We start from the raw sequence: 27,869 nt of genomic DNA, 5'->3' as shown, positions 1-27,869 counted from the left end.
AATAAGATCAGTCTGAGAAATAAAGTCCATAGGAAAACATATCTAATGTGGTGACTGAGGTCCATCTAATCAAACCATATTGTAATAAATTCAATTATAATATTTAACCCGTTAATACAGTATCATTTTGAATGTAGGTAGATAGGCATGTAATGCTCTTGATTTAACAATCGAGTTATTTTCTCTATTTATTTTCCATTCCGAATGTCATATGGTACAATTTAAAATATGTATTTTCCAGAGTATAAGAAATATGTTTTTTTATTCGAAAATAGATCTGAAAAATATGGTTCATCTTATATGCCAATACTGAGTTTGTGAATGGGTCAAAGCTTCATTGGATGATGTGAAAGCTGAGACAGTGGTTAAATTACACAGTCCACCGTCAATATACTTAGTAACTCACGTATATGGCACTATGCCATTTTTAAGTTTATTTAAGCATGTAGCAGGCTCTTAATGCAAGCAAGCAAATATTTCTTCTTGCAATAGTGATCTTTTTAATTTCACATTTCGTCAACCCACAAACAAACAATCTAACAGCATGAAGTCAGGTGACTTGGGTGGTCAATTAATGTGATTATAAGCACTGATTGGTTGATGAAGGAAAATTTGATTTCAATATTTTGTCACTGCAAACATAGAATGTCGAGGAGCTCTGTCATGCATCAATCCAAAGAAACATTCTCAAAGAGTTCAACTAATTTTGTAAACATTCTAAGTATTATCTTAAATTTATTTTCTAGAATGACGAGATCATGTATCACTCCACCAACACAATGATGAACTGATTTAGATGTTTGTGAACTGTGGCATGTTGATTTTCGTACACCGATGAGAATGAAGGCTGTTGTTGACACAATCACGGGTGTAGAAGAAAAAATCCAACACGTGCAGAAATGAGAAATAGAACATCTATGCATGTCTGCTTTGAACACCTCTATGTTTGCAATCACTTTAAATTAAACACATGAATCTTTTTTACACAATCATTGATGTTATCACTACCAGAAATATTTGCCCATTTTCCTGAATAACCACCATTCATTCATACATATAAATACATGAGAAACTAGTACTTAAAGATATACCTCTAAAAACAAATTGTGATGATCATGTGATACAAAATAATACAATTGATGTGATATAGCAGTAGGAATTCGTATAATATAAAAAGGACGGTAGTATAAATAAATATAATACAATAATATCACATATGGTTACCAATTTTTTTCATATCACTCAGTAAATGAACTAAAACCCTGGAAGCTGCATTGAGGTGTTTCAACGCTTACTGATCTTCAGCCATGTCCCTTCTGTAGCTGTTAAGATTATCTGTCTGGGGTCAAACTTCAAAGGAATCTGAGTTTTCTCGCACACATTGAATTGGTAATTTGCAAGAAGACAAACAAGCCCCATCTTGGTCTGGAGTAATCCAAATCGTAAACCTGAAATGAAAGGCAGATTAGTCAAGCAAATTTAATAATGAAGCCTGTATTAATTTTGTTCTCTGTTATTTAGGATTATCACATTCTGAAATTGCTGACACATTCCTCTCAGCAACGAACTTCATGTACCAATTTCGTCATTTATAATCACTTCGCAGTTCCTGCATATTTATCACGAGACATAATTTTCTTTAACAATTCCTTGTTTCCATACAAACAGTCTAACACACACAGTTATTGAAAGTGTTGTAGGATGTTATCAGTGCTGTCAGGGTAATTCTTCTCTTGGCCATACGCCTCACACCTTGTTTTCTCCCTTGAAATAATTTTACTCTCTACTATCTCTCCGACTGTCATTTAATGGTTTTTTTAATATTAAAGAAGAAGTAAAGAAATTGTTTTGCTTTACATTTTAATTGTACAACAAGCTTGATTTAAAGAATACACCATGTAGCCCCACCATAGATGCACACTTGTCTCGATGAATCTTGGAGTGTGTATTTGTAGCACTTCTTGTTTTTCAATCATTATGTTATATAATTCTGGATTCCAGTGCTGCAGAGGTGGACAATTTTTGTTTATGAACATCAAACAAAATACATTAGGAACAGCAAAAGATGATCTAAGACCTGTACAGATCTCCGCGTAAAAAATTTAGGCACCTATATGCCGTATGGCTCCGTTGAGACAAAATTGTCTTTCCCCCATACGATTAATTAAAAAAATTGTAGGTTCCCATATGATGTACGGCACCATATGGCCTCCATGACAGCACTGGATGTTATGTTTTGTAGGCTTCCAGGACACTTCGGTCACTTCTCTTTGTCCCCCTCAAATATGGTTGTACACCTTTCGGTCATCGTCATATCATCCACAACTTTAAGTCCACACACAGTATGTTCAGCGTCAACAAGGGTCTTTGAATATAATGTCTAAGAACATGTAGATAACAGACATTTCGGTCACCATATATTTTCGGTACAGACATTTTCGGTCACTGTAAAAACTCGTTGCTTTACCCTTGGTCCCTTTGAACGAATTGGAAGATATATTCGATCACCTATTGGACAGCATCCGTGATGAAGTACCGTAAATAATGTTGCAACTTACGTATATAGAAACTACTTTTATCACAGAATGGCCAGACAGAGGTAGGAAACGAGCTCTTTTACCACGTTTTGGACTTGAAATCTGGAACGTACATCACACATGATATCAGAATGGCATAAAGAAGCTTTAGAGAAGTCAGACAATTTCTTGCTAACGATGAGACATGAACTGATCTATCCAACAGCGGGTCTGGTTGTTGAACCCTGTTTTGCAAAGGTGTTTCGATAACTTCAATAACTTAGCTGTACAGCGGGTGTATATGATGTGGTAATAAACAGGATGCAACGCACAAACATCTATGTTTAAGGTTCGCATTCTCATTTTGAGAGAATGTTAGTTACACATCACGCATCTGTGTGGAAGTTTCTAGAACACATCCAGAAAGATGAAAGGGATAATTCTCTGTTAGTATTACAACTAACTGAAGATCATGGCAGTGCCAGATATCTGATAAAAAACGTTACATATTAAATCAGCAGCAAATTGAAAAAATTGTTAGCAGATATCAAGAATATAAAAGAAACGATGACATTGAATTGTACCTGCGTGTAATGAGACATAAAATTAAATTATATATGCACTGGTACCTGAAGGGGGAAAACCAGCAACTGTAAGAAACAATAGAACTAACTGAGAAAAATTCCATCTTGTATCAGTAAGAAACATTACGAATTCATTGTAACAGATTTCACTTTATATGAAAATAGTCTAGTATCACTTGTAACGAATAAATTATGACCAATTAAAAATTGTGTGAGCTAAATAAATTACTTAATAATATAGTTATTGCAGCTTTATAATTTCTTTGAAAAGCATTGGTCAAATTAAAACAACTTGTGAGCAAAGTGGGATTTGTTTTCGTAAATATTGATCATTGTGGTCAGTCTCGTGGTCAGAGCTTCTGCCTATAATTCATGAGGTCCTGGGGTCGATTCCTGATGAAGGCAAAGGCATTTTTTTCCAAAAGAGAATTATTCCTGTGTTCATACATAGTCTGGAATTTAGGTTAAGTTTAGATTTAAGACCTCTCTGGCTCCACATAATCATTATCATCGTACCACATCATCAGGAGAATGTATCTCCATCTTTCAGGTGCCCCAACTTCAGAAGTGCGTTATACCTAAGCTACTGCCAGGAAAGAAGATGAGAAATGTCGAAAGCAACCTAGTGGCATTCTAAAAGAAAAATTGATCATTGTTGGTAGAAACAGTCACACATTTTTCTTTCAGTGTCGAACTCTCAACTCCAATGTTAAGGAAGAGGGTGCAGCCAGAAATAGCTCAAAAAGCTTCCAGGTTAAATTGTCCACTTCAAAATGACCATAGGAAAAACGGCCACAGACAAAAATGTCCAGAGGAAAATGTCCAAGGGAAAAAGTCCAGTAAAAAATGTCAACAAATAAAAATGTCCACAACAAAATGTCCACTATAAAAAATGTCCCCTAGCAAAATGTCCACATACAAAAATGCCCATAACAAAATGCCCAGTATAAAAACGTCGCATTCAAAACTGACCATAAAAAGTCCGTAACTGGAAGAAAAAAATCCATAATAATTTTTTACAGATGCAATGACCAGGAGAAAGACTGCAATGTAGAATGTTTTATTGAGATTGCTAAGTGACGTATCAGATTTTAAATCAAGAGTGACAGAATGGCTGAAATTATATGTTCACAAAAAAGGAAAAACATTTTAGCACACAACGGCTTTCCGTATCACTTTCATTCAAGGAGCAAAAATTGTAATAAATTATATTGGAGGTGTGTGGAAATAAGCATCTGTAATGCGAGATGTGTGACCAATGCTGATATGGATAATGTAGATAAACGAAGTGGACATTTAATTTTGTAGAGATTGTATTTGTGGATATTCAACTTTTGTGGACATTTATGTAAGTGGACATTTTGCTAGTGGACATTTCTCTTTGTGGACGTATTGAAATGGACATTTTAACCTCCAATAATTTACAATGAATTTTATATTACTTAATACAGGTAATGTCAACTTAAACGTAGGTATGTACTATTTATTAACAGAAAAACAAATATCAATAATGCATAGAATTCGCTACTATCCGCAGTAAGTCTTGCAACGTATTATCCCACAGATACAATGGGACTAATGTATGTGTGCGAGTATCTACATTTCTGTCAGTGGCGGTTCCTCGGAGGAGAGAAGGGATTAATGTCCTCCTCATATTTTTCTTCTTTTAAAAGTAAATACCAAATAAAATATGTGCCTTGAAATTTGAGGAACATTCGATAATTTTTATGTTCACAGCTATCAGAAAACCTCGGTTGATCGAGTTTTAAACGACGCGTGCTCATATGCTGCGCGAAAACTGTGAGAAGTATGTGAGTTTGTTTGGGAGGAGGAAAGCCAATCCTTCCCTCCTTTACTGCAGTTAACACACATAGACAACAGCGCACTAGCTGCCAGAGAAAGAAGCAGAGTTTTAAAGCAAGTGAATGAACGGATAGGGAGGAGATCCTCCTCTGAATCAGCGCATGGGCAGGAAATAGAAACCGACTGATCATGCAGCAAGCTCGCCACCGCTGCCATCTAGTGATATATTCAACCAGACTATAACACATACGAGGCATAATAAAACAGTTTTAAATTATAAATCAAATATTATTTATTGCACTTTATATAGGCTAGACTACTATTCATGGTTTTAAACTTTCGAGGATATTTGAAAGTTAAAGTTGGGTTTATATAAAACAAAAAGGAAGTAATTCTACGTTAGAATCGCAGATCTTTTGGCCTCTCACTTCCATTCATTGTCCACTAGACAGGGCGACAGCCAAGTTGTCAGTTTTCTATAAATAGCTATATTTGAAGTTAAAAGTATTCCAAACTACATTATTTTTAACATTAAAAAAATTATCGGCCACTGACAGCTCAATTAAACCTTAAATACTCAAACTATTTTTTAACAATAATGGTAGTATGATTTTACAAGGACTGTCATTCTAAAAAAGCATGTGACATTGAACTTGTAAAATGTAGGGTCTACATGTGACAACACAGACCACGTGGGTAGGTGCAGTGATCTCGCTCTCCTAACAGATTATTTCCCATTCTCATTTCCGTATAATTGTTCTGGTTATGTGTTAGTAGCTAGTCTCTTCCAACATGTGTGATGCTATAGTGTGCACGAAAAATGCTGCAAGGTTGTGAATTTCCTTACTTACTTACTTACTTACTGGCTTTTAAGGAACCTGGAGGATCATTGCCGCCCTCACATAAGCCCGCCATTGGTCCCTATCCTGAGCAAAATTAATCTGTTCTCTATCATCTTATCCCACCTCCCTCAAATCCATTTTAATATTATCTTCCCATCTACGTCTCGGCCTCCCTAAAGGTCTATTTCCCTCCGGCCTCCCAACTAACACTCCATATGCATTTCTGGATTCGCCCATACGTGCTACATGCCCTGCCCATCTCAAACGTCTGGATTTAATGTTCCTAATTATGTCAGGTGAAGAATACAATGCGTGCAGTTCTGTGTTGTGTAACTTTCTCCATTCTCCTGTAACTTCATCCCTCTTAGCCCCAAATATTTTCCTAAGAATCTTATTCTCAAACACCCTGAACCTATGTTCCTCTCTCAAAGTGAGAGTCCAAGTTTCACAACCATACAGAACAACCGGTAATATAACTGTTTTATAAATTCTAACTTTCAGATTTTTCGACAGCAGACTGGATGATAAAAGTTTCTGAACCGAATAATAACAGGCATTTCCCATATTTATTCTGTGTTTAATTTCCTCCCGAGTATCATTTATATTTGTTACTGTTGCTCCATATTTGAACTTCTCCACCTCTTCAAAAGATAAATTTCCAATTTTTATATTTCCATTTCGTACAATATTCTGGTCACGAGACATAATCATATACTTTGTCTTTTCGGGATTTACTTCCAAACCTATCTCTTTACTTGCTTCCAGTAAAATTCCCGTGTTTTCCCTAATCGTATGTGGATTTTCTCCTAATATATTCACGTCATCCGCATAGACAAGCAGCTGACGTAACCCGTTCAATTCCAAACCCTCTCTGTTATCCTGAACTTTCCTAATGGCATACTCTAGAGCAAAGTTAAAAAGTAAAGGTTATAGTGCATCTCCTTGCTTTAGCCCACAGTGAATTGGGAACGCATCTGACAGAAACTGACCTATACGAACTCTGCTGTACGTTTCACTGAGTAAATGAATTTCCTTATAATTGTTAATTTGTGCAATTATTCAACAATGAATGGAAGTGAAAACACATTATACCCTATTTTGGACAATTTTAGGAAATTCAGTTTACAAGAACAGATTATTGCTAAACAAAAGGGAAGCCCAACTCTAACACTACCTGGGATTACATTTATGCATGTAGGCTAATTTATAGCATATTTCATTCAAGAAAGTGTCCTTTTAATAAATATGCAGGAGCCGCCACTGATTTCTGTACATGTGTGTTTTTTTTTATATCCTACAAAACAACAAATCCGTAAGTCACTACTGTTTCATGAAAAAATTTCAAAGATGGCTCATGATGTAGAAATGCTTCATTATAATACCTACCTATACAATTTCTTGGTCCTTCTCCAAATGGAATAAATGAAATATGAGGTCTCGAATTCTTGGCTTCTTCACTGAAATTCTCAGGATTAAATCTTTCCGGGTTGGGATAGTATTTTGGATCGTGATGTAGTCCATATATTGGTATAACAACCATCCTACCCACGTCTAGATGATCAGACGTGCCTGGGATGACATACGGTTTTGTAGCCACACGGGAAACAACTGGAGCCGGAGGATGTTTCCTCAGTGTCTCTGAAAGAAACAATTTTTGAGAATGCAACATTGTATTTATTGTATTGTATTTATTTATTTAACCTGGTAGAGATAAGGCCGTCAGGCCTTCTCTGCCCCTCTACCAGGAGATTCCAACTATAATATGAAGAATAAAATTACTATTAGTATTAGATTTACAGTTACAATTACAAATAAAATTACAATATTAAATTTACAAAAAAAAAAATCTATTTGCATACTCCAAGGGAGCTATATTTAATATAATTAAATATGTACCGAACCTATATGCACATAGAATTATTCCAATTCAGAAACAACCAAGTAAACTAAAAGAACTCCAAAAGGAAATAACATTTCAATGGATACCTAGTCATAGTGATATATACCTGGAAACGAGAAAGTCGATAATATTGCAAAACAGGCAACACACTTGCAACCAAGACCTCTTCAAGTGATATTTCTATCCAATGCTTTTGCTTCAGTAAAGTCTCATTTTATAAACCTATGGATCAACAATTGCCTCTCTTCTGACAAAGGAAAAATTTTAGTCTGCACAAAATTTACAATTATAATAAATATCAAAGTACAAAAAAATTACCTGACTAATGAAAGCTAGATAATTTTTCATATAAAAACAAAGAATATTTTACGATGACGCAGAATATCTGCATGGAAATATCATATATACTTCGGTACATTAAAACAATATAAATAATATATAAAATAATATAAAAGAATATTTTATATTTACTGAATTACAAATTAAACCTAGAATAACAAAATTGTATAGTGATGAAATTATCGGATATTGAAATATTTTGTGATAGATTAAGAAAACTATTTACAAGAAATCAATTACTGACCAAGTGCCTAGTAAGTTTGCGTTTGAATTCAATTTTATTTCGACAGTCCCTGATGCTAGCAGGTAGCGAATTCCCAAGTCTTGGCAGGACTATTGTGAAAGAGGATGAGTATGAGGATGTTCGATGAGATGGTATTATTTTTTCGTCAGATAAATGCAATGAAGTTTTCACTTTGCACGATTGCTCACTCTTGTATTCCAACAAAATGTGATTAATTTCCGTGCAATGTCAGTTGCTATTGCATACACTACAGTGGGATAAATTTATCTTCATTTTTATAACTTCTTTGCAGTAATGCTGAAGACCGTTATAAATTACTAACTTCATCTTAACAGTGTGGTAGATTGCATATATATTCATGTTGTTAGGCATTCTTCTTACCTTAAAAGTATTTATTTCAGTCACTGACTTCACAGCATATGTTTAAGGTGCTACACCTTTACCATACATATTTAAAAGACGTATGAACGTTTTCGTTGATCTCCAACATCATCAGATACGAAGTACATTTCAGCAATATCAGTGCTCTCTACATAATATCTACAAATACAAAACATATTTAGTGGAATGCAACCACCACATAATCAACATCTAAGAAGGCACGTCTACACTGATTAATTCTGATACTTGACTTGCGCCATACCACACATTCATTACAATTACAGTATTGGATATCGACAATACATCGCCATATTGGTGGAACAGCATTATCGACAAATTCAAATATACATCATTAATCAACATCAAACAACCCAACGTATAATACATTGGCATTTATAATAAAACCATATAAACTTGAAAAACATTCAAATAATCACGTGACACAAACCATGATACATACGTTTTTGAATGATGGAAATATATATATTATTGTGAAACAGAAATAGGAATATAATAAATGTAATTACTGTAATTTTGCAACTCTTCACATTCATAATACTTTTTATCTTAGTTTTATATTTTATTATTTTTATCACTTTTAAATCATGTCATTTTATTATCTCATATCTGAAGACTTGCATATATATTTTGTAATCTATACGTGTATTTTAAGTAAGTGACAATGAAGGCAATCATATAGAATGTCAATGTGTATCACAGCAATGTTGGTTTTTAATATGTCTCATTTTGAATTCCACTAAATATGTTTTGTATTTGTAGATATTATGTAGAGAGCACTGATATTGCTGAAATGTACTTCGTATCTGATGATGTTGGAGACCAACAAAAACGTTCATACGTCTTTTAAATATGTAATGTAAAGGTGTAGCACCTTAAACATATGCTGTGAAGTCAGTGACTGAAATAAATACTTTTAAGATGCAATATAGACTTCTCTGAAAATTAAAAATGAATTGCAAAATATTCTTCTTACCATTCACTACCTTGTCTAGATATCGCATTCCCTGGATAGCATCATACGTAATCTTCCCATCACACTTTTCAAGGGTAGCATCAATTTCATCTCTCAATTTTGCTTGGATGTCAGGATTCAATGATAGCTCATACAGACAATAGCTTAGAGTTGTGGATGAGGTCTCAAAGCCAGCCAGGAAGAAAATGAATGCTTGAGATGCTAACACATTATCCGTAAATTCTGTAACAGATGAAGAATTGTTAAACATCACTTTGCAAATAACGAATGTATCGAATGTACTGAAAGGTACGATAAAAAAAAAGCACAATCAACATACTGCCGTCTCAAAGATAAACCAGCGGGCAGATCATACTTAAAATTATTCCAAAAAAGAGGTGTTTTTCATAAACACACGAGAATAACAAAGTCTGCCTATGAAAATCTGACTTTCAGGTAGGAGCTCCCTGTGAAGCAGGCTTGAATAATTTCAAGAGAAAAATTGTTCCGGGACCGGGTATCGATCCTGGAACACTTCGCTTAGCGCACGAATGCTCTACCGACTGAGCTACCCCAGGAACCATACACGACACCGTCGCAATTTTTCCCTTTATATCCACACAACTCAAATGGGTTGACAAGACGCCACAAGGATCGAACCTAACAGAATATCATCCCTCTTACTAGGTTATAGACCTAGGAGAAAAAGAGATATTGGACGTCTCATTTAACCAGATGGTTAGAAAAATTTTCTTTCTGTGGAAACAGGCCAAAAGTGCTAAATCCATGTGGGCGAAGAAGAAGAATACAAACACTATTATATTATTATTATTATTATTATTATTATTATTATTATTATTATTATTATGATTTTTCTACAATACATTATTCTTCACCCATAGATTAATAATAATAATAATAATAATAATAATAATAATAATAATAATACTTTTAAGGAACCCGGAGGTTGATTGCCGCCCTTACATAAGCCCGCCATCAGTCCCTATCATGAGCAAGATTAATCCAGTCTCTACCATCATACCCCACCTCCTCTAATCCATTTTAATATTATCCTCCCATCTACGTCTCGGCCTTCCCAAAGGTCTTTTTTCCCTCAGATCTTCCAACTAACAATCTATCTATATATATTTCTAGATTCATCCATACATGCTACATGTCCTGCCCATCTCAAACATCTGGATTTAATGTTCCTAATTATGTCAGGTGAAGAATACAATGCGCGCAGTTCTGCATTGTGTAACTTTCTCCATTCTCCTGTAACTTCATCCCTCTTAGAACCAAATATTTTCCTAAACCTTATTCTCGAACACCCTTAATCTCTGTTCTGCTCTCAAAGTGAAAGTCCAAGTTTCACAACCATACAGAACAACCGGTAATATAACTGTTTTATAAATTCTAACTTTCAGATTTTTCGAGAGCAGACTGGATGATAAAGCTTCTCAACCGAATAATAACACGCATTTTCCATATTTATTCTGTCCTTCCTTGCTTACTTACTTACAAATGGCTTTCAAGGAACCTGCAGGTTCATTGCCACCCTCACATAAGCCAACCATCAGTCCCTATCCTGTGCAAGATTAATCCAGTCTCTATCATAATAATAATAATAATAATAATAATAATAATAATAATAATAATAATAATATCTATTTATTTATTCTGGCGAAGTTAAGGCCATCAGGCCTTCTCTTCCACTTAGCCAGAAACAAAAGAAGCTGATACAATTTTACAGATTAATATTTAAAGAACACTAATAAAAATTTGTATAGTTATACAAGCACAAGTCGAGTAAAATAATGCGAACATACTAAATAATAATTACAAAATAATATAAGGCTAGAAGTTACACTCAATGAATATGCAAGTGGTAAGTGAACCAATATTACAAATTACAAGAATAACAAATTCAAATATAAATTATAACTATACAACGCTGAGGAAAATTACATATATACACATATACACACAAAGGAGAATTAAACCTGAATATTGGTCACGTGTTTAAACAATTCACTTTTAAATTGCAATATCATTCGTCAGTTCCTGAGGGAGCTGGGTAGGGAGTTCCAGAAACGAATTGCTGATACTGTGAAAGAGGAAGAATAGTGAGCTGTTTTATGGCAAGGCATAGATAATAAAGGGTCATTTTTAGAACGAGTACCCATGCTGTGATAAGAGGATAAGAAATTAAAACGCACTGAGAGATAGTTAGGCGAAGAAGTATTGATGATGCGATATAGGAAAATTAGTGAATGGATATATCTTTGGTCCTGTAATCTTACCCATTGGAGCATAAATAATAATAATAATAATAATAATAATAATAATAATAATAATAATAATAATAATAATAAATTACGAACAAGAAAGAAATAGTAATATGCGTTACAAGAGCGGTATGTTGAAGTTTTCATGTTCGAGGAAAAGTTTGAAAAAGCGAAATGTAGTTGAGCTTTTTTAATTCCCGAGAATTGAAAGAAAACATACCGCTCGTGTATCGTACATTATTTTGTGCGAAGATCGTTTAATACATACCTGAAAGAGGAATTTCTAATTAGTTGCAATGAAATCTCCATCTTGGTTTCTGTTCAATGACGGCAATTTTGGAAAACAAAAATGTTTATCTTCAACATTGTTGCTTTAAAATGTTTTCTGTGTTTACTATAATCCAGCAGGCCGTGATATACGTCTGTCTTTTTTTCCCCCCAGTCTATAAATGCGAACTTAAAACAAACGGCTTCCTTAATGTTACATGCATCACGAAATGCAGGAACTTAGTGGAGTTGTAGAGTTTACTTAATTTTTGCAAATATTTAAAAACAATAATTAACAGTGCAATTTAGGTGAAATTGCAGTGGTAAGTTTACAATTAATAATTATTACTATATTGAACGTCTCTTAAAAATAATATGTTAAAAGCCTAAAGCAGTAAAATCAATGTGTCACTTAAGCGGTAAGAAGAGGGAAATTGTTGTGTGTGTTCGGTTGGGAATACTGAATGTGGAATTTCAGACTTACCGCAGGTTGGTTTTGTGCGGAAACCAAGCAAATACGCACGATCTCGCACAAAAGTATATTGGAACACACTAAAAACAAAATAGAACAAAAGGAAGAGGTGCAGCTTACCAAATTCATCATTCTTGCTCGCACCATTTACAGCTGTTCCATTCGAGATACTCTCTGAGTTGGTATGTTCATCATCCTGCACCTTGCCCTGATTCTTCATTTGAATGAGCAGTTGCATGAAATCATTCCGCACCACATTGTTCTTTTCCCGGTACTCGATGGTATCTCTTACTAGTCCAACAAAGAACTGCGTAATATCATCTGGAAGCATTTTAACATTAAAAAGTTTCAGCAACCCTGGAGCAATTGTCCTGATAGTTCTTCGTAACATTGACCACGCTGATGGTTCAAATACACGTCTTCCCATATTGCGAAATTCCGAGTTAGAGTCTTTAATGGAATTGAACTGAAGTCCAAAAGCACAAGAACCGATGACATCAGTGGTGAATTTTGCCATAACCTCTTTCATTTCTATTATTTCACTCTTTTCTGCAGGTTCAGAGAGGTAATTTTTCAGTTGGTCGGAACATTCTGTCATTACATGAAACATCATCTTCATTTTTCCTGATGTGAAGGTAGGCGAGAGCTTGGCGCGAAGGATCCTCCATTTGTGTCCTTTGAGATTCAGAAGATGCATAGTCAATGGATCTCTTTTCTCATCGAATCTCGTCACATCACGGTTCTGGAAAAATATGTGGAATGTAAACATCTGCGTTCTAAATCATTTCAAAATAAATTAAATGACGGGAGGAAGGAAAGGAGAAAAAAGTCAGAAAGAAAAAGAAAGAAAAGTTAAAAAAAGTGAAGGGATTCATAGGATCCATATAATTGTATGAAATGTTCCTGCTTTCAGTTGGTGTTACTGTAATATTTAGAGTTTTAAGAAATTGGTTTTTATTAATTATAAGGGCTGTGAATATGATTGAGTGTGAAATTTAACATAATCTGTGTGTTCTATCATCAATTATTATTTTTCCTATATTTCTTTATTGAATCTACATATACTATTATTTATTCCTACAAGTATTTACAATGCAATTATTGTATTTCATCCGTTGCTATGTAAGTGGCGTCAGATTAGTGTGACGAAACTCACTGCCATTGCTAACAGCGTATTCTGAATCTCACCGGACAGGTGGACAACAATGACGTCATGCTGCAGCGAAATAGGAACAAAACTGCTGGAAGGATCGATGGCTGTCATGGCGACTGTATAAGTTGTTGAAGAATAACTCTTCTCGGGAAGCTAATCTCCAACTCACCTGGCTGAAAACCCGAGAAGAGTTATTCTATATCAAACACCGGAAAAGCCTCAAATCGTATAAGTTGTTGTCTTTGCTACGCTAGCAAAATTTTGCGAAATTTCCGTACTGTATCTCGTTCAAAGAAAAGAGAGCATAAACAATTTATTTCTTGAAACGGTAGTAATAACTGGTCCGTTGACATGTTCGCTCATAAGCCATTAACATATTGTTTTTACGTTGTGCTCATTACAAACAATACAGCAGAACTAAAGCAGAACACACCGCCATGACACAACAGTGCACGATGTCATTTGTCTGCTATTTCCCGCCCTATACAAGAACCAATCAGAATCACTGATGGCAGCTGATGGAGACTGCCACCTCCTCTGCAAGTTAATGGCACAGGTGCGACACCGGTGGAGTATCAGTGACTCCATCGGTGAAATTCGGAACACCGTGATGCCATCAGATTGCTCAGCGCTGAGATTCGGAATAAGCTCTAAGCAACTGACAACAGAATGATGTAATCAGACCACTGCCTGCTGAATCGCATCCTATAGCTGCGTAAACTGCCTACTCAATCAAAGTTATTTTGCCTCTAGGTGGCAGGCAGTACCTACCACTATTAACATTATCAGTATATGCAAAGTCACTACCTGCTACCTAGTGGCTACTCGCATATAACCGTTCATTGGGCAGGCATTGTAAACAGCCATAGGGTGAGATCCAGCAGGCAGTGGATCAGACAAAAAGTTGAGTCTTGAATTCTCCACAAAACGAAAATGCCCGTTTCTTTAACTCATTGTAACTCGGAAACCACTAAAGATTTTTAGTAGCAACGTCTTAACGTTTCACCACACATGCACAATTCTGTATCATCAGCACATGTGCAGGCCTAGGGTATATTTTTACCCAAGCATTTTAGTATCATTTCAATATCAGAAATGATTATGGATATGACTTTTTTGTATTTTACGTAATTTAAATGTTTATTTCTAGCTTCACATTAAGAACAAATTAAATTTTTAGAAAAGTTTTGTCACTAATTAGCTGGAGAAAAAAGCTGAATATACCAATAAGTACTCTTAATTTATACTAGTTCAATTATATTTGAACATATTTATTCTGATTGGTTTAATTTATTATATTATCAAAATATGACAAAAAAACACAACGTACTCTGAGAAATCCATACTAAGGTTTACGATTAGAACATTTTTCACACAACATAACTAATATTGTTCTTTACATATGGGCTTTTGAACGTTTGTTCATAATTTTGCGAACTTCGCTTCTCGGGCAACTTTCACAACAACCACTGGATGATCTTTTTGGGATACCTGTCCCATTTTTAGCCCAAAGGGCTTCTGCACTTTGCAGGGATCGTTTTAGGCTCCCAACAAAATATAAGAGATCTACAGTAGCGTGCAAATTAATCCGAACACGACATATTTTTACATTTTCTGTCATTGTTGGCCTCACAGCTGCTCATACCGCTTTAATTGACATCTGTAGTACGTGTAATTCCATTGTTGAAGGTCTGTCGTTATTATTTTTTTATAATATGTGACATTTTACCTGTCGTTTTGTACTTATAAGCATTTCAGTTGTGTTGAAGACTTAATACTGCAATCCTGTGTACATTCTGTCGTCTTCACAAATAGATACAACTCCACGAAAACGGTCTAAAATTATAACATTAGCAGAGCATTCTTCTATGACACAGAGGCAAATTGCTGCAGAATGTCACATCGGTTTGGCTACTGTTAATTCGATCATAAAACGATACAGGGAGACTGGATCCATCACACCCCAGAAAAAAAGGAAACTGTGGCCGGAAAAGGAAGACTTCACCTGCAGAGGATCGTTTAATTGTCAGGAAAAGTAAATTAAATCCTAGACTAACTGCTGTCGACTTAAACCACGAGTTAATGGCTACCACTGGGGCAAATATTCACGTCACAACAGTGCGGCGTAGGCTTTTGGAAGCTGGACGAAGGGCTCGTAAGCCTATTAAGAAGCAACTGCTAACCCCTGTTATGTGCAAAAAACGCTTAATGTGGGCAAAATTACATCAACACTGGGCAGTGAATGACTGGAAGAATGTACTTTTTTCCGATGAGTCTCATTTCGAGGTCCACGGCCACCGTGTTTCTTACATACGGAAAGGATCCGAAAAAGTAACAGCAGCTCATCTCCAACATGCACCCAAATACCCCCCTAAAGTAATGTTTTGGGGTTGTTTTACACATGAAGGGCCTGGAGCATTAATACCTATCAAGGGAATGATGAATTCTGACAAATATATTCACTTATTGGAAACCAGAATCGTACCCCAGCTGCAAAAATCATTTCCGGATGGCAGAGGTGTGTTCCAACAAGACCTGGCACCATGCCATACGTCTCGAAAACTACAGAATTCTTCAACAAGAAGAATATTCAGGTACTCCCCTGGCCAGGCAATTCACCCGACATCAACCCAATTGAGAACTTGTGGTCAATTTCCAAAAGAAGAATGCAAAAAATGGATTGTTCTACAAAGGAGAAGATGATTTCTGCCCTCATTGGTGTATGGTTTCGTGATGAAGAAATGAAGAATATTTGTGGGAAATTAGTGGAATCCATGCCAAATCGTCTCAGAGCTGTTATTAGGAACAAGGGAGGCCACATAGATTACTGAGGTATGTCTTAGATCCTTTTTTTTTTATCCCGTTTGAGTGTTTTTGCATAAGTAATTACGTTGTTCGGATTAATTTTCATGCTACTGTATACTTGTGCCTTTATTTCTGCTGGATTTATTCGTGAAGTGTCACGTTTCTGGTTGAATCGTCTTATAATTAATCGAATGAATGTATTTGTGGAATTCACAATTCTTTCTCGGCCCAGACCTGAAGTGAACGCTCTATATATATATATATATATATATATATATATATATATATATATATATACTATTGTTAATATGTTTATTTGTTATACATTTTTTAAAGTAAAGGACATTAAATTTATATTAAAAACAACTTATTACATTACATACCTGAAAATATGAGAAGTCTTTCACCAGCACAGTCTTAATGAGATCTGGATCCCGAAGTAATAAAATTGGAGATTTGAACTGGTACATTCCGATATAGGGCTCATTTGGGTACTTAGCATACACGTCTTTGAAATGTTCACCGCCTGACTTTCGGAGCAATATCACATCCTTCATGTTTCCAAATGGTATTTCTGGTGGGATAAATTTCACTCCTTTCTTCTTCCAGAAGCTGTAGGCGGATGTAAAATAATAGTACATATATGCGAAGAAAATAATGGCTATGGATAGCCATTCCAAGGAACTGGATTCCAGTATCAACCCCATGTCTGAAAACGAAAGAAATTTTCAAATAAGAATCTCAAGCATGCAGCTTAGAATGTGATAGAATTCAATGTTGAAATTATCATAATTTCCCTTCGAGAACTAAAATGTTACTCATTTCTTCTAACTAGGGTTTATGTAATAACAATTACATTTACAAACAAGTTATTTAATTATGTGGTCACCATGGGACAAAATTATTATACGAGGAAAGTATCTCTAACGACACAATAAAAAGAAAAATATTTCTATTTTCTACTCCATAGGACGACATATGTCCACTTACTGGAAATTCTCAGAAAATATTCATCAACGCTTGTTTCTTAAAAAGACGTATCAATGTTATGGTAAAGCAAATGTGACAATGGTCCTTGTTTCTGAGTTAGTATTGATACAGCCATCAAAGGTTAGACGACTTACGACGTAACATTTGATAAAATGGATGGCTAATGGTTGAGAAATGCTCATACAGATTTCAATGCTGTAAGCAAGTGAGCAAAAAAAAAAAAAATAACAATTTGATTAGGCGGAAAAGTTTCCGGAAAAATATTGCAGAACATTTTCTTTTTCATATCTAATTGCAATTTCACATGAGCCCCTTTTCCTTTCCAACTTGTTCTCTTAATATTTGGATATTTGCGTTCCACAGAGAAGAGTTCTTTTAATTTTCCGGTATCAATTCTTCCACTCACTGGTATTATTTTCTATGTCATAATTATGGGACTTTTATGATACATTACAACATTAGTAAAGAGTGAGCAGTGGTTCTCAAACTTTTTTGAAGGTACGGCTCACTTTTGGACGAGACTTCTGTTTGCGACCCCCTCACTACCATACCCATTCTTGACCCTATTCGAGAAGTAAAAATATCTGTAAAATCGCGAACAATTATATTGTAATTTTACTCAAAACTCAAAAGACGATTTAAAGAAACTTTTTTGAGTATTCTCCGGAAGAAACTGAAAAGAATTACAACAGTCAAGAACTGTCTGTCTGTCTGTCTGTCTGTCTGTCTGTCTATCTATCTATGGATGCATATTTACTACGTATTGAGCTTCGTGACTGTATATGTGTGTGTGTGTGTGTGTGTGTGTGTGTGTGTGTGTGTGTGTGTGTGTGTGTATATATATATATATATATATATATATATATAATTGTGTTATTTTACGACGCTGTATCAACATCTGAGCTTATTTAGCGTCTGAATGAAATGAAGGTGATAATGTCGGTGAAATGAGTCCAGAGTCCAGCACCGGAAGTTACCCAGCACTTGCTCGTTTTGGTTGAGGGAAAACCCAGGAAAAACCCCCAACCAGGTAACTTGCCCCGACTGGGATTCGAACCCGGGCCACCTGGTACCCGGCCAGACGCGCTGACCGTTACTCCACAGATGTGGACGTGACTGTATACACTAGACTGTGATATTATACTATTACAGTTTGATACAATCGAGAAGTTGGCTCAGACAATAACGTTCGAAATGCAAATTCGGGAGGTCCCGATTTTAAATCCCGTGGTAGACCGATCTGACTGCGGTTTTTCATTGTTTCCCTCAGTCCAAAAGAAAATGCCGGATGGAAATTTATATACCATGATTCATCCCTCAATCACCAATGTCGTAAACATTAATCAAGATCTAAAAATCAGCTATATGAACACAAGCCTTCTATAACACACGACAATAGAAACAAGAATTCAACAATTAGTAAAAACGGTCTACTGATAAACCTAAAGATAAACACGCGATATGACCACAGATGTTAAAGCATGTACAAATAAACTTAAGAAAAGAAATGGTATGGAACTGGTAATTTCCACTCCACATGGCATACGATAAGCCTGCTTCCTTTCGTCTGTGGGACTTCCATACCGCCATTGCCTTTAGAGTCTTGCCAAATATATTTTTAGGATGATTTTGGTTAACCCAGGTTCCATCTACTAGAAACTAGATGATCGAGAACGACTGTCTCCTGAAGCTTTGAGAAATTTAATGCGAGCTAGTGAACTACAGACAATGTTTTCCCTTTCCATTATGAATTTCCTACCATAATTTGCTTTCGGGGAAAGGAACTGGCCACCTACCCTTTATCTCCTGGCTTAGTTGCTTCATGAGTAATGCGTTATTGGTGTCACTTATGAGGTTCAGACCTGTCTTCGGACAGTTGACTGACAAGTGAGCAACAACAATTTTCTTTTTTTACACTTGAAACTTGAAACCGCTCTTCATATGTTACGCATAGAACTTACTGAATCCGGGTAGCTAATGGTCTCTCTCATGTCTAATGTTAATTTTTTTCTGTTGGGTATTGTCCGTCATATAATACCTGAGAATTGTTCTGCGCAAAACGTCTTTTTTGAAAATCGTCCAATGCAAGATTTCGATTTTGAACTTTGTGTAGCCTACTTAACTTTCTTTCCTGGAGGCTTAAAAATCGTTAGGCCTACTCTTCCTTGTTCCGCAGCAGAAGCAGCTTCACTACAAGTTCTTGAGTGTACCTTCTGAAGATGCTGAATGCTTGCTCTATGCGTTTCCTAGTAGAGGGTAGAGTATGTACTGTACACAATCTACACCATACGCCTCAACAGGGAGTATAAGTAGTCTCGTTTAATTATTAGGCAGCGGCATTCTTTTTAAGATTTGTAGGTCTTTATTGCATGCACCGCGTGGAGTATTGGAGCGGCCTTCAAAAGATTTGACGACAATGGACAGCGCGACATAATTAAAATTATTGAAACTACAAAGCTTCCGTCCATACACTCCGCGTGGAGTATTGGAGCGGCCTTCAAAAGACTTGACGACAATGGACAGCTCAACATAATTAAAATTATTGAAACTGCAAAGCTTTCGTCCTCTTTGACACCGCTAGCCTACTAATTGAACGTGGCCACTATACTTGTGTGTTTGAAAAATCTGCACTTTCTCTACACTTTGCAGAGGACAATTAAAAAAATGTATACATTAGGCCTATAAGTTATTTTTCTACTTTAAGAACGTATCACTTCACATTTATGACACGAGAAACCACTTGTATCTGGTTAAAGTGACCTTTTCACTCTCACGCATACACACAAAGAGGGAGAAAGAAATTAGATTGTAAAGAAATACGTCTATAAATAGGACTGATGATAGTATATTCACGGCACAGCTTAGAAACTGAACTAACATAACAGTATCTCAATGTCTTTAATCTAATTAACTACTATCAATTGTTGATCCCTGATTAGGACCTCACTTTAGCTGCAATGTTTGGGTTTTGATTGTGGGTAATGAAAACAACGCCAGAGAAAAATCGATTTGTTGGCTTCCTACACATCACATGAAGATAAGACTTGTACAGCTATGACCAGGAAACTGTGCCCCTTTCTTTTATAATAATCCCATCTTTATATACTAAGTAGACATTCCGAGCGTAAATAGCATATTCCACGTTCTTAGTTCATCGTAAAGTAATAAACATGTACCAGCTGGCAACGTAGATGGGCGGAGAGTAAATAGGATTTGACAGAGCCTTTACCATATCTTGCCTTCATAATTCTTTAACCGTTGCATCCAGTTAATTCCAGTATAATAAAGAGTTAAAGGGGTTGCGAGTTGACTTAGGCCTACACAAAAATAAAAAAACGCCTTATTAACATACATTTATTTTGTATTTAGATACATCAACAGCGTTTAATGCCGCCACAGATGAAGATTCCGACTTTTCAGACAGTGAAGTCGAAGGACATCTTCCTCGAAGAATATTGAGAGCAAAAGACTATTGTTGAATATAAGAAATCAGAAGAGGATAAGTGTTCACATATCGAACAAATTTCGAAAACTGTGGAATCAACACCTTCAACAGGAAAAATCTGACTATAATGTGGAGATTGTATTGAAGACAAAACGGATACGAAGATTTGATTATACATTACATTCTATTCGTCTCAATAATAACACAAAAATAAATTGTGATTCATTTTAAAAACTTAGATATTTTTTTGATTATATAAATTAGGCTATTTCTTCAAATGCCTTCTGGAGATGCACCTGATGAGACAATTGTTATATAATATGAAAGAAACCAAGCAAAACAGTTCATAAGAGAAAAGCCAATACCGGTACGTTTTTGTTTCAAACTGTGGGTCATAGCTAAACCAAGTGAGGGGGTCAGAAGCAAAAGGGCACAAGTGACACTTCTATGAACATGAGTTCAGTGCATCCAGGGCAAGCTAAACATTTTAAAATTTTAGTGGCAAAGGGACATCTTTTAACCACATCACAAACTAAAATTGAAATAAAAAAATTCACAGAATTTACGAAATCTTAAGTACTTTCAACTACATTTTCTCACAAATAACTTAAGTGCACTTATACATCTTTGCTTCTGACCCCCTTCAATGAGTCAGTGTTATTGTGTTACATGCTATGCCCCACTGTAGATCACATACCATGTTATCCAGTACTAGCCTAGGTCAGGGTGGCGATGTAGTGATTGGATTAAATGTTTCGTGTTTCCTTTTAAAATTATCTCTCTAGTGCTCAGCTGGAACTGAAATTGCCATGAAATTTTAACATCTTCTGATGCCTATACATTTTTTTTTACTATTTTTCCCATTACATGACCGATGCACAGATCAGGTATATGTGAAAAAGTGTAGAAAATTAAAACGAAAAAATAGTTCTGAGCACCAATAGGTTTTAAACACATTATAATTTCGCCAATAAGAATAAATTAATTGTTCTCGATTCCAAGAAGAGTTACAATAATGAACCATACACGACACCGTCACATAGTGTATAGTTCCTGGGGTAGCTCAGTCGGTAGAGCATTCGTGTGCTAAGTGAAGGGTCTCAGGATCGATATCCGGCCCCGGAACAATTTTTCCCTTGAAATTATTCAAGCCTGCTTCACAGGGAGCTTCTACCTGAAAGCCAGATTTGTATAAAATCACGAATATTAAAAAAAAAAACAAACAAACAAATAGTGACTATGGTGAAAAATTTAATACAATACACAGAATTACAAAAAAAGGCACCATAATAACCAGTTCAAACCTGGTTTATATAGCAGTGGCAGTTATCATAGTAGGTCTCGGTCTAATCTATGTCAACAATGGCCAATGAGTCAAGAGGTGAATGAAAGAAAATAAAACTTCACTACCAGTTTCTAATTATTTTACATTCTCTGTTAATGTGTTGACCTTAAAGCGAGCTATAAATCTGATTGTCAGCTGCCGATAATAATCACAGCGTTTGTACTACCAACTTGGTAGTAATCATAACATTGTTTCAACTTTATTAAAGCCAGTTATAATAATGTCTGTTATACTAAAAAAAATAGAAGAAAGTACAGAGTGTACCAAAAACAAAGTAGTACGTTCCAGGGTACAGATCATTTAAAATTGTACTAGATCCGTACAATTAGGCCTATACCAAAAGTGGCAACACTATCGTACCGGTTCTTGACCTCATTCGAAAAAATACAAATCCCTGTAAAATTGCAAACAATCATAATTTTACTCAAAACCAGTGGATACCACGCAAAGTAAGGCTTTAAACAACAGCTTTTTGAACACTTTTCAGAAGAAAATCAAAACAATTAAGAGTCACAGATGGTTATTAAATCCGTTTTTAGACAGCTGCATTCGACTTAAATTCCAAAATAATATGAGGGGAAAACTTATTGAAGTATGTACCTACTGTTGGAATGTTGAAACTATACCTTTTTTCGCAGAGCATAGACCAGTTTTATATCAAAAGAATACCTCGAGCTTACAAAAGAAGCTCGTAATTTTTTATAACATTTCCAACCTTGTATTTATGCAAAATAAGTGTCTCATCTATAATTGTCATCAAAACAAAAGCGAGAGATCGCCTTTAACTTGGAAATCATATCACTGTGTGTACGGACTATAGAGTCCGGATTTGAGAAGCTAGTTTTTTTAAAAAAACAGGCAGATTTATCATATTAATTATTATACATTACAACTACTGAAACATTTTTTTATTTTACATTAAACGCTGTTGATGTATCTAAATACAAAATAAATGTATGTTAATAAGGCGTTTTTTTGTTTTTGTGTAGGCCTAAGTCAACTCGCAACCCCTTTAATTCTTTAAATGATCCCCAGGGGGTCGCAATCCTCACTTTGGGAACCACTGGAATAGACAATCCTTTGTTTAAAGTAAGTTACAATGATATTCACACTTAATTTATTTTTCCAATAATATTAATATTTTGCGTGTTGCTAAGGAGTAAGATGCGCGTAAAGTATATTACAGAAATGATAACGGACATTTTTTTCCGAATCGGTGCCCACTTAAAAACCGTTCCACGTTACAATTCTCCTATCACAAGACCACCAACTTCAAATTTGTTCTTTTGTGATATAACTCAGCAAGACTCTCATCTTCCCCTAATAGGTATGTTTTGACTATGTTCTTACAAAAGTGTGACTGTGACACATCTAGGCATTGCTTGTCGAAAACAGTGATCTCTTAGACTCGAAAGACAAACTGTACACACATTATAATAATTTTGATAAAAACATCAATTTTGGTAATTTAATATCTTGTACTGATGAGTATTTTCTACAAAAAAATGTGAAAATGAAATAGCTAATTATGCCCACCACAAACATCGCGGAACACTGATGGAAATAACAGATTTTCCAGAAAGATGCTCCTTTGACAGGTGACACAAAGTTTCTAATTTAGGCTGTTATGTATTGTTAGACTACGTCAATACCATCTTAAATAAAAAAAAATGATTCGTTAATAATAATTAATTTTACTTATTTCACTGATGAACTATTAAGTTATTTACTTAAACTAGCCGTACCCGTGCGCTCCGCTGCACCTGTTAGAAATAAATATAAAGTAATTACATAATTAAAATAGGACGTTTGATCCAGGGAACATTCGTGTTTGATAGAAGGATAAATCGTTTAATATGTTGCTTAATTTAAATTGTATTTAAATAATTAAAATGCGAGGTCCAGAGAGCACTCAGAAGTTACTGTAATAACATTATAGCATTATGTCCATCTAGAGAAACTACACTTTCCAATGGTGAAATAATAATTAATTATACAAATCGGTTAATTTAGCTTTCGATATTACTTCATACAAACACAGAAACATTCTCTGTAGGCTATGTTTCATAGCTTTCGATTGTTGTTGTCCAAGGCCCCTTATAGACGTAGTCATTTGTTTTCATTTCATTACACCGCCTTAGATGGCATTGTATTTTAATTTTAAAACTAATTTATCTCATTAAATATCAGTCCTATCAAAAGTTTGCAAGGAATAAAACTTATCGGAAATCATTTTTAAAGAAACTTTTGTTATGTAATATATTTCACAAAAATCAATAATAAGCGAGATATTTCGATTTATTTAATTCAGGCCCCCTTATAACCCCCCTTTTAAATAACGTATTTCGAATGTCATATAGCCTAAAATCTAAGTTACATCGAACTTAATTTATATTCCAATTTTCATATAAATCGGTTCAGCCATTATCGCGTGAAACGGTAACAAACATCCAGACAGACAGACATACAAACAAATATTTCAAAAAAGTGATTTTCGGTTTCAGGGTGATTAATTATATATGTTAGGACCAATTATTTTTGGAAAATCGAAAATTACCAGAAAAATTTCGGCTACAGATTTATTATTAGTATAGATAAATAACGACTCCACCCTCTGTGTAAACATTTTAAATCACTGTGTTGTTTTATCAGATTGACTAGTTTCTATGTTATTTGTATCATCTTATGAATCCCAGATGATGCAAATAACATCGAAACTAGACAATCAGGTACAACAACACAGTAATTTAAAATATTAACAGAGTGAAGTCGTTATTTATTCAAGTATAAATAACTTAATAGTTCATCAGTGATTATATAAGTGTTAAAAGTGTGTTTTCAAAAATGAAGATTCACTTATTACCTTTGTTTCCTTTCCTAATTAAAAATACGCGATGCTGTAGTGTAAGTATTAAATTCGTGTTACTGCAATTGTTTTTCTGAGGCAGGATGCTAGCTTGTTTGTTCCCAACTTCTCAAACTTATTCATCGACTATTTTAAGATTTTTATATTAATAGTACACAAAATTCTTGTGAGGTTTTAAAATAAAATTATAAAATATACAGTGCAAATATTATCAAATCAATTATATAAAACCAGTTTATTAATCTGTTATCATTTGCGGTATGCAAATCTGTAACTTTCTGTAGCACTCCAAGCGGCCAGAAAGCTGTCAAACTTTGACATTTATGGAGTTGCGCGACTGTAATAAATTAGACTGAAATACTTTGAATGACGCTAACACATTAACTTAAAATCATAGACGTCGGAAAAAAATGAAAACGATCAACAATAGGGATATCTTATGCGAAGTTTTACCGTCAGATGGCAGGAGCGTTCCATGCGGCGCAACATGTTGTAGGGCTATGTTTTGTCATATGCTACAGTTGATTACGTTTTGCCGCTTGTTGGTTTTCTGTGCGAGTCAAAATTATATTTACAGTTATTTTGTATAACCTAGTATAATTTAATATAATTCAATATTTTCTTACCTCATAATTTAATTTAAAATAAATAATAACGTAAACCTGTATAATATTGAGCGATTCCCCGAGATGGATGGGGAAATCTGCAGTATGCAGAATATAAATACGAGTAAATTGAATGTTCATGAACCTAAACGAGAACTTTGAGAACAATATGCACGAATAAAAAAATAGGAAATATGTCGAAGGTGAATATTGCCCTCTTTAATAATTGGTATTTAAGAACCGTACGCTAAAAACAGGATATGCAGCCACCAATGTGTTTTTTTTATAGGGAAGAGACTATCGAGATTGAATTCCTTGTATTTTTTCTGTAGTTGCAGAAAGATCAAATGCAATTTTTAATAGGATCATATAATATGATCGCAATAGTATCACGATTAGTAGCGTGTTTTGTAGGTTAAGGACATGCAGTTTTGAATATGTGTGGGATGATTTTGAAAATTTGAACTTAAAACATGGCTTTAATAATTAGGGTACAGTACATTAAAAACATTATTCACGAAATGGATTTCAGTAGGGATTGTCCTGGATAAGAAACATTCCAGTTTATCGAGAGTTTACTGCAGGCGTAAAATTCGGAGACTCCTACAACTACTGCATATAATCTAAGCTAATATAGCTCGCTGTCGAGGTTGCATATGTTTTTATTAATTTTTCTTTTTCCTCTTCCAAAATGAAACTATAGTCAACAATTCCTTACTTGAAGTAGTTACTTTTATTTAATAGATAGCACTTTCGAGGCCCAATTTTATTACTTATATTTTTTAAGGTTTAAAGCATATATTCAGAATATTTCGGGACCTGATTGAAGACAAAAAGCTTTCCCTGGTTTTTACATATAGGAACATAACAAAAATTTGCTATTTTTAGTTGTTTTTAAGAGTATTTAATATACTAATACACTACGTATATCCTCAATGTTTATATACCGAAAAACAAATGCACACGCAAAGCGCATCCCTCATAGTACACGTGCGCTATCTGTTGGTTGCTAGTTCAGGATATCCCTATTAGATGCAACACGATGCTACTTCCGGATGGCCATTGGCTTGAGTTGATTGTCTAAGCCTACCTAGGCTACTGTAGTTGAGTTTTTCGGACATTCCTCTAACTATAAGGCGAATGTTAAATTCTCTCTCATCTCAATAAATACTACATGTCACTATCACCAATTCCATCGACGCAATTGATAAAGCATTGTTCAAGAATTATGTAACTAAAAAACTAGCTATACGCTATATTTCCAGCAATCTGGCAACTCTTTTCTTACCTTACGGAAAGAAACGTAAATGAAACATATCACACTCCACAACGAAAAAAAAAAAAAAACTGAACATACCTGTCGAATTATGCGGAGCAAACGTGAAGCTACTCTGTACGGGTGCAATATAGCCTACAGAATCCAATGCGCTTATAAATATAGCATTCGTTATCTCGGAATCAAAGTTGCTTCATCACCTTCATCGCGACTGTTTCTGAGAACAGCTGACATTGACATCGGCACCGTCAACAATTCGCCTGATACAAAAAATACTCTACGTCTACACAATTGCACTGTCATCACGTGAATCATGCCATGTAATCAACGAGCTCTCTGTCAAGGTCACTCTCTTTTAACATCTCGGCAGCCTTCCGCAGTGGCGTCTCTTATGAGCATTGGTGTAACGCTCCGTATGCACTGTGATCCGGGAGTGACAAATCCTTGTCAAAATTCAAATTTTCTGCCATAAATTTAAACAAAATTGTTTATGCACTTAGTTTAATAAATAATTGGAGTAATTTATCATAATATGTTCATATTTCTAACGTCGTTTTTGTTGTTATTTTTAGTATTCGAAACAAGGAACAATTTGTACGATTTTTTACTGTAGAAAATTAAAGTTCCTGAATTCTCCAATAAATTACAATGTCGCGATGACCTCTAAACCTAATGTCTTGCCGAACACAAAGCAACGCGACCTGGGTCATTGTTGCCACAGCTGAGCGGTTGTCATCTTTGTGTTTCTGCTTAGCTTTTAAATCACAGTGGCGCT

At 35.0% G+C, this 27,869-nt stretch overlaps 1 protein-coding gene across 1 annotated transcript; it reads right to left on the bottom strand.

Annotated features, from left to right (window-relative positions):
- Window positions 1-971: 971 nt before the first annotated feature.
- On the bottom strand, window positions 972-27,459 carry LOC138703450 (probable cytochrome P450 6a14). Its single transcript, XM_069831315.1, has 6 exons — window positions 27,176-27,459; window positions 16,951-17,276; window positions 12,730-13,351; window positions 9,604-9,825; window positions 7,132-7,383; window positions 972-1,448 (listed from the first exon to the last, which is right to left on the bottom strand). The coding sequence occupies exons 2-6, from the start codon at window positions 17,272-17,274 to the stop codon at window positions 1,285-1,287; spliced, it is 1,584 nt and encodes a 527-aa protein (XP_069687416.1). The 5' UTR covers window positions 17,275-17,276; window positions 27,176-27,459; the 3' UTR covers window positions 972-1,284.
- Window positions 27,460-27,869: the final 410 nt, after the last annotated feature.

The sequence above is a fragment of the Periplaneta americana genome, chromosome 7 (assembly GCF_040183065.1).
Source record: "Periplaneta americana isolate PAMFEO1 chromosome 7, P.americana_PAMFEO1_priV1, whole genome shotgun sequence".
NCBI classification, from domain to species: domain Eukaryota; kingdom Metazoa; phylum Arthropoda; class Insecta; order Blattodea; family Blattidae; genus Periplaneta; species Periplaneta americana.
Note: the sequence above shows the minus strand (reverse complement) of the source record. Positions and strands in the feature narration are given on the sequence as shown.

Coding starts and splice junctions, on each gene's coding strand:
- LOC138703450 (XM_069831315.1), bottom strand. CDS start 17,274: ATGGGGTTGATACTGGAATCCAGTTCCTTGGAATGGCTATCCATAGCC. Junction 7,384..9,603: donor TCTAGACAAGGTAGTGAATG/GTAAGAAGAATA, acceptor TGTTTCTTTCAG/AGACACTGAGGAAACATCCT. Junction 1,449..7,131: donor AGGACCAAGAAATTGTATAG/GTAGGTATTATA, acceptor CTTTCATTTCAG/GTTTACGATTTGGATTACTC.